Source organism: Saccoglossus kowalevskii, chromosome 3 (genome assembly GCF_978046115.1).
Source record: "Saccoglossus kowalevskii chromosome 3, keSacKowa6.1, whole genome shotgun sequence".
Lineage (NCBI taxonomy): Eukaryota > Metazoa > Hemichordata > Enteropneusta > Harrimaniidae > Saccoglossus > Saccoglossus kowalevskii.
Window position 1 is genome coordinate 7,313,727 of NC_140643.1, and position 13,637 is coordinate 7,327,363.

The following is a 13,637-nucleotide window of genomic DNA, read 5'->3' on the forward strand; positions in this document are numbered from 1 at the left end:
GAATATTTTATTTTAGACAATATTCCGACGTGACTCACTGCTACAAAATGTATTCAACAGAAGTACAACATGGTTGTCTGGGTTTCTTTTCCTGATTGTGTTGAGTTTACGATTTGTATAATTATTGTTGTTTCCCCCCAAGCAGAAGACAAGCCGAAGGACCATGAAGCTAAATAGAATTCCCACGCATGGACGTGGACTGAGTGAAAGAAAATATTTCTAAGGCTAAAATAAAAATCACCTACTATTACACATCTTTGTGTATTTGTCAATTTTGTATATATTTGGTATGACCGAATGATCGTAAATACCTAGAAAAATCTCGTCTTTCGTTAATAATTTCATTTGTTTGAAATGTCTACCGACCGTAATTTGTTTCCCCAAACGGTCCCGACGTTCGTCATTCAACACAATCAGCATTTATTTATCGCAATTCATGGGGATCATGTCCCGTAATTTGTCGCGGTTAAATAGTCGCCTTGAAATCGATGGAACTTCAACTACTAGTATCCATTTCTCACCTTGAAATAAAAAAATCGAAGAGCATCGGGGGATATATTATTAACCAGTCTTACGAATCGCTAGCTTTATTTTATTCGAATTTATACAATTCACGAGTTTTCGACATTTGTTGGCAACTTCCGCGCTAAAATGGTTGAAAATGTGGGTGTGGTTTTCTCGCAAAGTCCTGTTGATAATACGGACTAATATGGTTCTGTGACCCAGGTCATGCTCCGATCAGGTGACTCTCAGCCAATCAATGATGTTGTAACAAAACATATTTAACGCAAATTGAAGGGTCGTCGTACCATCCAATCTCCATCGTCGATTCACAAAGTTTTTTTGTGTGCTGTGACAGGCTTCGCAATTATTCACTGGAAAACATCGGTATATTTTGACAAACGGATGGGATTTTACCTCAGTTCAAAAAAAAGAAAAAACAAAACAAACAGGGCTGAGATACAAATCAGTTTTGCAAGTTGGGAAATAAGGTAAACCAGACTGGGGTCGATGATTTTCAGTATCGAAGGACTTCCGTGTGAATCATGATTTTCAAATTGTTCATCGGCTGGTGACCAAATATTTACGGCCACACTAAATGGACACGTTTTTTTTCTGAAGCCCAATAAATTATTCCTGCATGTCAAGCGCTATTCGATTTTTTACAGGGCATGGCTCGTTTTCATTCGAAAATATGTTTGTGAGAATACTTTTAAAGTACGTATAGATCGAGCTCAGATCACTGATCGTGACTTAATTTTGAGAATTGGTTGTCAAATTTTACCAGACCGACGCCACCACAACCATCCAATCATATGTTGGAAATGTACGCACTTGTTTTGGAACTTTGTATCAAGATGACTGGCGACTACGCCGACGCACTCGGCGGCGTACGTGTGTGTTGCATGTTTTAGTAGTGGGCATGGGGTCGGACTCGGCTAAAACTAAACGAAACACAGAAAAATACCACCGAAATGAGGAATCTGAATCTGCTCTTCTAGCAGCAAATAAAATGAGCGAAAAAAAGTAAATTTTATAACAAGAACAGTTTCACTTCGTATACAGCAAATTGTGTTGTATCAGAACGACGATTGCATCGTGTGATTTGAATTTATCACGATTTTCCTTCCAGTCAATATGAAACTCGTCACCTTGCCTATTGTAATGTACTTCGCAAAGTTTTTGGTGCCCAATACTCGCAACACTAAAATAATTAAACAAGATATCTTTTTAAAATGTCATTTTACTCTTGACCATATTATTTTATTCGCCTTGAATTTCAAATCGATTACATATCGAACTTCTGTACATGTTTTTGTATACTGCCCTTCTGCGTGCAAATAATGAGGTCATACTCATGTCACAATACTTTGAAGCTGATGCCATGTTGATGCCATGAGACTGCGAAGCTGAGGCCACGATGATGCCACAAAATAGCGAGGCGAACACAGCTTCAATTTTCAATGACGCGAAGCTGATGCCACAATGATGCGATGCTGAGGCGACAATGAAGCCATGCGTAGGCGACAATGATGCCACAAAAGCCAAAGCTTCCGCGAGAACTGTACTGTAGGTACTACAGGTAGACCTCTCTCAGATTTGTTAATTTGATATCTCCAATTCTCTAATTTTAATGATTATTTTTGACTTTTTCAGTAAAAAGTGATAAAATTTCCAACTTCTCGTTCAAAACAGCAAGTCTGATTGCTATACATACTATACATATTGTTGATTTTCTAATATCTTCAGTTCTTTAATGAAATGTGCTTTTCTATCAACGGAGCTATCTCGGTCGACAGGCTGCTTGTTTTTATATCTCACCTAATTTGTGATGTGCGTAGAGTTCATCCAAGGATAAGCACACTTAAAATATTATCATGAAGAAATTGACTCAGAATCCTAAATGATTAGCAAATGCTAAATGATTTCTGTGGACATTTGTAGCCAGTAACAGAATAGGCATATCCACAGCTGTGAACTAATATATGTAACTTTAAAATCTGTGAAATATGGCGATATTTACTCCCTCAACTTGGTATGCAACAGTCCAATTGCAAAAGGGTTTGGTACCATCTTTCATTTTAAAGTCTTTGTAAAGTATGGTATCAACAGTCTCAAAGTCACTTTGGTTAGTCAGTCTATGTCCCTTAGAGCTGGTAGGATAACCATAAGCAATGCCAATATTTTGGGATAGACCTGCTTTCACACAGACAATTGCTGTATCTGTGGAAACCCCAGTACCACGATATTCATCTAACACACATGTTAGGTACATTTCTAAAACTGTTTTTCCACTCGCTAAAGCTGCTTTCGTCTCATTCAGTTTGAAGACCCTTTTACGAACTTCACCTACAATTGCAATATTTGGTTGCATGACTTGTAATTCAGGGAAATCATCAACATTATCAACCAGATCACTATCGCTAGTAATGACAAACCCTAAAGTAACCCCAACCACTTTGTTGGAGTTAGTGTCAACAGCGATTCCCGTCACTCCATGTTCAACCGCTCTACTGACGAGAATTTGGTAGAATTGATGAAGTATACTTGGTGAGACATTGAGATATTGTTTTAATGGAGTGTCAATCATAGTGGTAGTCATCAACTCAGCAGTTCTTTCGGCATATATCTCATCTAATAATTTATATTCCACTCTATGAGCACTATTGTTAGTTGCCCTGAAAATAACAGAAGAACACACATAAGATACTATTCTGGACCAGTTCATTTACTTTAATTTTTTGTCCTAGACAGGCCCAGTCATTGCAATTTTATTGTTTTATATGATAATCCCTTTAGAATCTTCCACATTTATGCGAAATTACCGCGACTGTCTGTTCTTCCTCGCCCTCTATAGTTTTTGTGGTGATAAATATGCTAATGATAGCATGACTTGTAAGCTGCCAACCAATAAGAAATACAGTTTTTGACTCTCGTGTGCGAAGCACAAAAGGGAGTCTTTGCAGTTACCCTGTCTGTATGTATGTATGTATGTCACTTTTTTGTTCCACCGTTATCTCAAGAACCACTAATCAAATTTTGATGTAACTTGGTACATAGATGCTCTGGGATAATGCGCAGAGTTGATTAGGTTTTGGTAAAAATCTATGAATATTAATTACCTAATTTGCATGATAATTAGCTGATTTTTAGCTGTTCCAAGACTGTTCCACTGATATCTGAAGAACCACTCATTGGATTTTGATGAAATTTGGCACATGGATGCTCTGAACTAGTGCGCAGATTTGATTAGTTTTGGGTAAAAATCTGTTAATATTATTAATTACCTAATTTACATAATGATTAATCAATTTTCGGCTTTTCCACTGATATCTCAAGTACTAATCATAACATTTCAATAAAACTTGGGACACTGCACATACCTGATAGTTTTTAGGCTAATATCAGTACATATTAATTACCTAATTTGCATAATTAATTAATTTTCAGCTTTTGATATTTTGAGTAGTAATGATCACGTTTCAATGAAACTTGGTACATAGTTACTTGAGGACTGTGCAGAGACCTAATTAGTTTTTGGGTAAATATTTGTGCGTATTAATCACCTCATTAGCATAATTTGTTAATTTTCAGCTTTTCACCTGATATCTCAAGTACTAATCATCACATTTCAATGAGACTTGCGACATAGATATTCTAGGACTATGCAGAGACCTGATTAATTTTGGGATAAATAATTGTGCCTATTAAGTACCTAATTTGCATAACTAGTTAATTTTTTGCTGTTCTATGATGTCTAAAAACCACTCATTGGATTTCAATGAAACTTTTAAAGAGTACCCATCACATTTCAATGAACCTAAGACTATGCACCATATTAGTTTTTGGTAAATATTTATGCTTCTTAATCACCTAATTAACATAATTATTTAATACTGATATCTCAAGTATTGATCATCACATTTGAATAAAACTTGGTACATAAATTCTCTAGCACAATAGACAGCGATTAATTTTGGGTTAAAATCTGTTCATATTAATTCTCTAATTAGTATAATAATTAATATTTTTTTGGTTCTAATCACATTTCAATGAAACTTGGTACATTGTGCAGACCTTATTAGTTTTACACTTAAATCTGTTCATATTAGTTACCTTATTTGCATAATTAGTTTTCAACTATTCCATCAATATCTCAAGTATAAGTAATTTTGAATTAATTTGTAATGTGTCTCCAAAACTCTCAGCACACGGGAGTTCTTTCTTAGCTTTCTTTGATTGTTTTTCTGTTCGACATTCCGGGTTCCATAACGTCACTGTATATCATGAATAATTAATAGCAATGTATACGCCAGTCATGATAATTTCACATCGAACCACGATTTAAGACAAAACAAATATAAAATTGCCACAGCTGAGCCAGTCTAGTTTTTTCCTACAAAATTAGAGATTATTTTCATGACATCATACTTAAATTTAACAAAGGAGATTTGCGTCAAAATCAAGATTATATGTCATACTTTCATTATTAGGTTACCAAAAACGAAAACAAAAAATGGAGTCATCGTTTAATTTTTTTAAATAACAAATATCATGAAAAATGGTCAAAATTGGCATTTTTTTTACACTGGTTTCCATGGTAATATTATTTATTCATATCTTCACAATTTTGCTTGGTGTCATGTATTATCAATATGAAACCTAATACTTGGGAAATAATTGAGAAAACATTTCAAAAAATATATAAAACATAATATGATATAATTTAGAAAGTTTCCAGGGTGATATAGTTTTCCATTATATGCAATTGGAGGTTCTCTCCCAGAATGCATTGCTTATGTGTAGTGACAGGCTCAGTAGATTGAAATTATAATATCTATCCCATAATGCAATGGTTATATGTGCAGTGACATGCTCAGTAGTGAAATTAAAATTTCTATCCCATAATGCATTGCTTATATGTGCAGTGACATGCTCAGTAGAGTGAAATTAGAATTTCTATCCCATAATGCATTGCTTATATGTGCAGTGACATGCTCAGTAGATTGAAATTTGAATTTCTATCCCATAATGCATTGCTTATATGTGCAGTGACATGCTCAGTAGTTAAATTAGAATTTCTATCCCATAATGCATTGCTTATATGTGCAGTGACATGCACAGTAGATTGAAATTTGAATTGCTATCCCATAATGCAATGCTTATATGTAGAGTGAAATTAGAATTTCTATCCCATAATGCAATGCATTGCTTATATGTGCAGTGACATGCTCAGTAGAGTTAAATTAGAATTTCTATCCCATAATGCATTGCTTATATGTGCAGTGACATGCTCAGTAGATTGAAATTAGAATTTCTATCCCATAATGCAATGCTTATATGTAGAGTGAAATTAGAATTTCTATCCCATAATGCATTGCTTATATGTGCAGTGACATGCTCAGTAGATTGAAATTTGAATTTCTATCCCATAATGCATTGCTTATATGTGCAGTGACATGCTCAGTAGATTGAAATTAGAATTTCTATCCCATAATGCATTGCTTATATGTGCAGTGACATGCTCAGTAGATTGAAATTAGAATTTCTATTCCATAATGCATTGCTTATATGTGCAGTGACATGCTCAGTAGATTGAAATTAGAATTTCTATCCCATAATGCAATGCTTATATGTGCAGTGACATGCTCAGTAGATTGAAATTAAAATTTCTATCCCATAATGCATTGCTTATATGTGCAGTGACATGCTCAGTAGATTGAAATTTGAATTTCTATCCCATAATGCATTGCTTATATGTGCAGTGACATGCTCAGTAGATTGAAATTTGAATTTCTATCCCATAATGCATTGCTTATATGTGCAGTGACATGCTCAGTAGATTGAAATTTGAATTTCTATCCCATAATGCATTGCTTATATGTGCAGTGACATGCTCAGTAGAGGGAAATTAAAATTTCTATCCCATAATGCATTGCTTATATGTGCAGTGACATGCTCAGTAGAGTGAAATTAGAATTTCTATCCCATAATGCATTGCTTATATGTGCAGTGACATGCTCAGTAGATTGAAATTTGAATTTCTATCCCATAATGCATTGCTTATATGTGCAGTGACATGCTCAGTAGTTAAATTAGAATTTCTATCCCATAATGCATTGCTTATATGTGCAGTGACATGCACAGTAGATTGAAATTTGAATTTCTATCCCATAATGCAATGCTTATATGTAGAGTGAAATTAGAATTTCTATCCCATAATGCAATGCATTGCTTATATGTGCAGTGACATGCTCAGTAGAGTTAAATTAGAATTTCTATCCCATAATGCATTGCTTATATGTGCAGTGACATGCTCAGTAGATTGAAATTAGAATTTCTATCCCATAATGCAATGCTTATATGTAGAGTGAAATTAGAATTTCTATCCCATAATGCATTGCTTATATGTGCAGTGACATGCTCAGTAGATTGAAATTTGAATTTCTATCCCATAATGCATTGCTTATATGTGCAGTGACATGCTCAGTAGATTGAAATTAGAATTTCTATCCCATAATGCATTGCTTATATGTGCAGTGACATGCTCAGTAGATTGAAATTAGAATTTCTATCCCATAATGCATTGCTTATATGTGCAGTGACATGCTCAGTAGATTGAAATTAAAATTTCTATCCCATAATGCATTGCTTTTATGTGCAGTGACATGCTCAGTAGATTGAAATTTGAATTTCTATCCCATAATGCATTGCTTATATGTGCAGTGACATGCTCAGTAGATTGAAATTTGAATTTCTATCCCATAATGCATTGCTTATATGTGCAGTGACATGCTCAGTAGATTGAAATTTGAATTTCTATCCCATAATGCATTGCTTATATGTGCAGTGACATGCTCAGTAGATTGAAATTAGAATTCAGCTTAAAATAAATCTAGTAGATATTAAATGTGGTCATTCAGTTGAGTATAATGTATATATGCCCTATTACAGTATGCTATGATATAACTGCATACATACTTGCTTTTTATGTTCAAGTTGATAAAACCAGGGTTGGCATGAACTGTGTGCAATATTTGTCTTAAACGACGAGCTGGGTTGGAACTTCTTGCAAACATTCTGTATGTACACCTGAGAAAACCGGAAGATGATATAAAATGTTAACAAACATAACTGTAAAAAGTAAAAGAAAAACAAAGACAAAAAGTAAACATACTACTGTCCTTATTGGCTAGGTCAATGAGACTTATTGATGTACAAGATACTCATAATTAAATAAACTACGTGTACTGATCAATAATGTCACTAAAATAAGTTACCCATTGGCTGGTTGTGGCACTTGGCAGGGAGAAGTTCTAGCTCCAACAGTATCAACTGTCTACATTTGTTATTTAGGATATTGCTGAGCATGACAAGGGTGGTGGTCCTCACACCATGCATGCACAAAATATGGTAACCATAGGAACAAAGATGGTGACTTGAGTGTTGTGCAGATCCATAGGTACCAACAAGAGATGTTACTATGGCAATACATTGAATGAATCGAAAACTTTGACAAATATTCCAATAAGTCAAAGTCAATAATCAGTACACCTCCTGTCAAGATCAAAATTTGTGATCATGCTTGCCATTGATAGAGCCCATATTGAATTGTGGGAAAACCAGTGCTGTAATGGACATTACATGGATTGAGTTCTCAAAATTTGCCACTATGTTAGTGGTATTACATGTAATGTGTTTTGAAATAATAAATGATTTGTGGATATTCTGGTGGCTATGAAGGGCTATGTTCACTTTAGTGCTGTAATAGACATTACATTATTTTGTTCAAGACTAGGGAATGCAATAATAACTATTGATGTGATTCCTACCCAGCATATCATCAACAGAGAGCAAGTGTACAACAGTTACTATACTGAGTGTAATATAAATGAATATTAAAATTTTTCAGCCATCTTCTGCCACACCAGACTTTTCAGCCACACACATGATTTTTTGGATTGAGTTCTCAAAATTTGTCACTATGTTAATTAACTCATTAACTTGTCCATTACAAGCACAGTTTATTTATATTTATTTACTTATTTACATATAAAACATTAGTGGTCAAAAGGTCCAGTACTGAAAAGTTTGGGTGACAAATGGTGGGCTAAACTTTCGGGACCGAAACTTTGGATTCGTTCACTGTTCCACAATATAAGTACATAAACAAGGACACTACAGGAAGTGATACATACAAGAGTACACAGGTTGAAGAAAATTCCAACCATTATCTCACCATAAACAAACAAGTCATTGACTGTCAAGTCAGCAAGCTACACACGTGGAGCTCCATGCTGCACAGAACCCCCCCCCCCTTTAACTTACCTAACATACATAATTCAAAGCACATATTTCATTCATAAAACAAAATTTTATAGTTTGGGTGTGTTTGAAGTTTTAGTTTTTTGTCATTATTAAAATGAGAATTTATTTGATATTTGAGCTTAACATGACAATTTTGGATTTAGAGATATTTATATTGAGTTTCCATTTCTGACAATATGTTGATAGCATTTTGTGAACTCAAATGGAATTGGGACTATAAAACTAAGTGGTTTGCAGATAGCAGACATGGGAGACTTGTGTTTAAAAGACTTGGTGGTCATTGTGACCTGAATCCAATGATATTTTACTGTCATAGATAACATAGATATTGAATAGAATTGGGACAGAGTCCATCTCCTTGTCTAATTCCTCTACTGATTGTGAAACTGACATTTTGAGCCTGAGTGAGTTCAATGCACCCTGTTGAATTCATTTATATTGATTTAATGATGTTTTACAATGTCCCTGTAATGCCACTTTGAACAAGTTTCATAAAATAAAATGCCATCTGGAAGTCAATGAAACAAACAAACAAAGTTTCTTTGCTGCTTAGATATTTTGTGATTAGTTGTTTTTGTACAAAAATATGGTCCCAGGTGTTGCATTTGGGCATAAATCCAGTTTGTTCTCTGACTATTGTATTGTTTTCTTTTAAAATGTTTCAAAGGCAGTTGCTTAAAAACATGTGTGAAAAATTTACTGACACTAAGACATGTAAATGCCTCTGTAGTTATTTGGGTGATTGGGCATGTAGCTGCTCAGCAGGATTAGATTGAATAACTTTTGTAATTGTTCAATTAACAGGTTCCTGCTGCCTTGATCATTTCGTTGGTAATTTTATCTATACACTTGGAGCTTGTTTTTTCAGTTTAGTTATTGCATTTTGAAAGTCTAATTGTGAAATTCATTTGTTCAAGTTGGATCTTGGTATAGAAAGTAATTCATGATTTTCAAGTTGTAGTTTCAGTGAGTTGTGGGTCGTTCAATTGCTTGTATATTTACTCAGGTTGCTGAAATGTTCAAACCACATTTTCCTATCAACATCATCTGAGTCATTGTTAACTTGGGTGTTTTTAGTTCCTTTAATAGATTCCAATACACACTGAGGTTTCATTTACTAAATTTGTCAAGTTTATTTAATATATCATTTTGCTCTGTCAGATTCCTGCATTTTTCTCTCAGTTTGAAGTTATACAGATTTACTACAGACGATTAATATTTCTCTATTGTGCATTATCAAAATGTTTACTGTTAAAATTGTTCATTAAATGTTGAATATAGAAACTTTTACTCAATACTCCTACCCTAATTTATCACTGTGTGAATGTGTGTTATTTTTATTTTGTTAATTGTTTGAAGATAAAAAGAAATTTGGCAATAGAATAGAATAGATTAATTTATTACTAACAAGAGGGGGCAAGGAGGGATAGCTGGTACAGGTTAGAGGAAATGAAAAATGGCTGTTTACATTTTACACCTTGCCCATTTCTACGAATTTACGTGTATTATTCAAATTACATTATTACAAAAATAAAAACAATTGAGTACAGCTTACGAAAATACCTCTTGTCGACATCCTACTAACAATAGTGTAATCACATTCCCTCGATAAGGACTGTGGTGTAATCAACCACACAACTGCCTTTAGTTTGATGACAAGTGAACTTTCCAGTCTTATCTTCAATATATCTACCATTGGGGGTGATTACGTCAGTAGATAGACATACATTTAATTCTATAAGCGTCCGGCCCTGAGAATACTATCTGAATTAATTTACATTGGCTGGGGGTGTCAATGCTGACACTATCAAATATGTCACTAGAGTCTACTTACGTACGTCACGGACCCAACACACTACGTGATGTAACAGCGATAAATATATCAAAATCCAGATCAGTGAAACGTCAATATATTGTACAAATCACAGGGTCTTGTAACGTTTCTAAGTCAGTATTACCAGGGCGACAAAGTGTCGTGCCGATACACAGGCGGCGTGGGGTTAAATGTCATTACAATGGGTCATAGTAAAGGTCACGGTATCGCTGGTATCATGTGATATACTCAGTACTGTAAAATACTTTATTTTAGCTGGAATTAATTTTCGCTGAAAAGACTTTTTGGGTGTTTTATATGGAATTTATTTTCACTGAAATCTGACCAGTTGAATGTAAAATAAAAGAGAAAAGTATATTCGCTGGATTTTATTTTCCCTGAACTTCATACCTTCAGCGAAAATAGTGATAATTAATTCCAAGCGAAAAAAAAGTATTTTACAGTAATATATTTTATTTGACTCAAATTAATGAATTAATGAATTAACCATGGACAATAATCATACACAAAAAACGAAACACAAATATGAAAAAAAAATGTTAAAACGTATAACACTAGTCAGGGAGCATGTGCATCAATTCTGAAGCCCGTGGGACTTGGGTGGTGAAAGCAAATCACTTATCTATATGGCTTCAGGTGACCCTAATTGATGATAAAAAACATGTTGACAGTCTGGAAACTTGTTGTGTTAGCGGTTTTTAACAAAAGAAGGCAATGCCTATTTTTGCACACTTTTGTTTACGACTGTTGCACATGTACCCCTTGCGTATTTCCTGCCATTAGTTCAAATGGCTCTGTGTGTTGGCAGGTTGGTGGTTAAAGTGAACCATATGTTTTAATTACACTGAGGAATCTCTAAATAACATTGAAAATAAGTTTACACTCTAAGTTCCTGTCCTGCAGATTTTTTTTAACCAGAAAGATCGCCTTATTTTCATTGCTCATTATTAAAGTTAATTGTTAGCACTTGCCAATATATCTCTATATATGAAACCTGTCAATTATTATAATTCTCAGTGTTTTTTTTTTTTCAGAAGACATGTCTATTTATTTATCAAATATATAACTATATATAGCTGGGTTATTAAACGTAACTACTCATAAGGGTCAGACCATTCGATTGGAGGGGGGTCAAATTAAAAAACATTGACATTTCCCCAAAAATCATATGTCTGTTTGGTTTTATGTTGGAAAGCGCTAAAAAAAATAGGTCAATACCTAGTGAACATTAATTTACTTGCCATGATGACCTCATCCCTCAAATATTGAATGGTCTAACCCTGTATACATATAATACACTTTTATTGTAGCCTATAATGACCAATTTTTCTTATGTATGTTTCAGATCATCTATCAGTAGACCGAGCTGTAGATTATAAACCTGAACTTTGTAGAACACACAGCTCCGCTGGGAGTTCCAGTGTCAAAACGTGCACGATATGTAACAGACTTTTCGATGTGCATCATTTGCCAGAAAGCTGGTGGTGCCCTTGTTGGAAAACCTAGTACCTATGAAAAAGTCCTGCAATTTGTTCATGAAAGAGCAAAGTATGGTGATGGTGAATATCCGGAAGTGAGCAGGCGTCTTGGTGATTTGACTGATCAAGATCTTGGATCAATAAATGCTACATGGCACAGAAAATGTTACCAGAACACAGTGCACGTACAGTTAACCAAAAGAGCTAGGGAAAAATTTGAAAAGCAGATGGCAGCAAGAGGCAGTAGAGCACCGGATAGTTCCTCCTCAGACAGCAGTAGCACCTTCACACGTTCCCAGTCTGTTCCGTTTGAGAAAGATGCATGCTTCTTCTGTGAACAAGGAGCATTATATAATAAGCCTCTACATAAAGTTGTTACTGGCAAATTTATGCAGGCCAAGCTCTCAAACGTGCAGTAGAAAAGAGTAGAAATGAGAAGTTTCGAGTCAAACTCAGCACTGCAATAAATCCTGAAGATGCACACGCTATTGACATCAGGTATCATAAGCATTGCTGGGCCATTCATGTGACACATGTGCTACGTCGATCTGAAGAAACAACTAGTCAGCACAGTGCCTTTAATGATTATGCTGCAGAAGTGGAGTTTCTAAGTCTTGTTCAAGGGGAGCTTCTTGATGGTCATATCATCAGCATGGCAACACTTCAGGATGCATATATTAAAATTTGCACAGAAAATAATGTGATGAATCCCATGTTCAGTCGCAAGATGCTGAAGAAACTTCTGCAGAGGGAAATAATGTAAATAGAATTCCACAGACCAAAGCGAGTGAATGAGTCTGAATGTGTAAGCATAAAGTGTGGAAGGGATGCAACTATTCATCTTGCAGAAGATGACACAGAAGAAGGCGATGTAGACATGAAGTGCCTATTTACTGCTGCATCAATTATCAGAAAAGCAATAAGCAAGGCCAGACCATGGACATTTGCTGGGTCGCTAAGTGATGTCGAGAAGGAGAATATACCAACCCAGCTATACAGTTTCTATCGTTGGATAATCCAAGGACCAAAGACATCACTCTCTACTGAGTCCAAATCAACAGCTGTAAACAGGAATGCCATGAGTCTTGCACAAAGTACAATGTCCATGTTCTTGTCCAAGCATCAGGTTAACAGGAAAGAGACACAGAGTCTAAGAGCAGTCAGAGAAATGCCGCAGCAGTTGGCTATTGGCTTAGCCATTCGCCAGGCCATCAGAAGCAAGAAAGTTATCAACATTTTGCATGGTCTGGGTGTATCAGTTGAGTATAATAGACTTCTAAGGATAGAATCACAGATAGCCAACAGTGTTCTTCATACCATGTTGGAAAATGACATGGTCTACCTGCCTCCTGATGTCATTAAGGGAAGATTTATCTTCTTTGCCATTGACAATGTTGACTTTGCAGAGGACACAGCTGATGGGAAGCACACACTCCATGCCACTGCAATGGCCAGCTACCAAAGATGTCAACCAGGTGATGAGGCCAGAAAATTGA

At 35.2% G+C, this 13,637-nt stretch overlaps 1 protein-coding gene across 1 annotated transcript; it reads right to left on the reverse strand.

Moving 5' to 3' along the window:
* Positions 1–1,726: 1,726 nt before the first annotated feature.
* On the reverse strand, positions 1,727–10,802 carry LOC146747453 (uncharacterized). The gene is made up of 3 exons (XM_085496711.1): positions 10,664–10,802; positions 7,483–7,593; positions 1,727–3,179 (listed from the first exon to the last, which is right to left on the reverse strand). Exons 2-3 carry the CDS (start codon positions 7,578–7,580, stop codon positions 2,495–2,497), a joined length of 783 nt encoding a protein of 260 aa, XP_085352837.1. The 5' UTR covers positions 7,581–7,593; positions 10,664–10,802; the 3' UTR covers positions 1,727–2,494.
* Between the last annotated feature and the right edge of the window lie 2,835 nt (positions 10,803–13,637).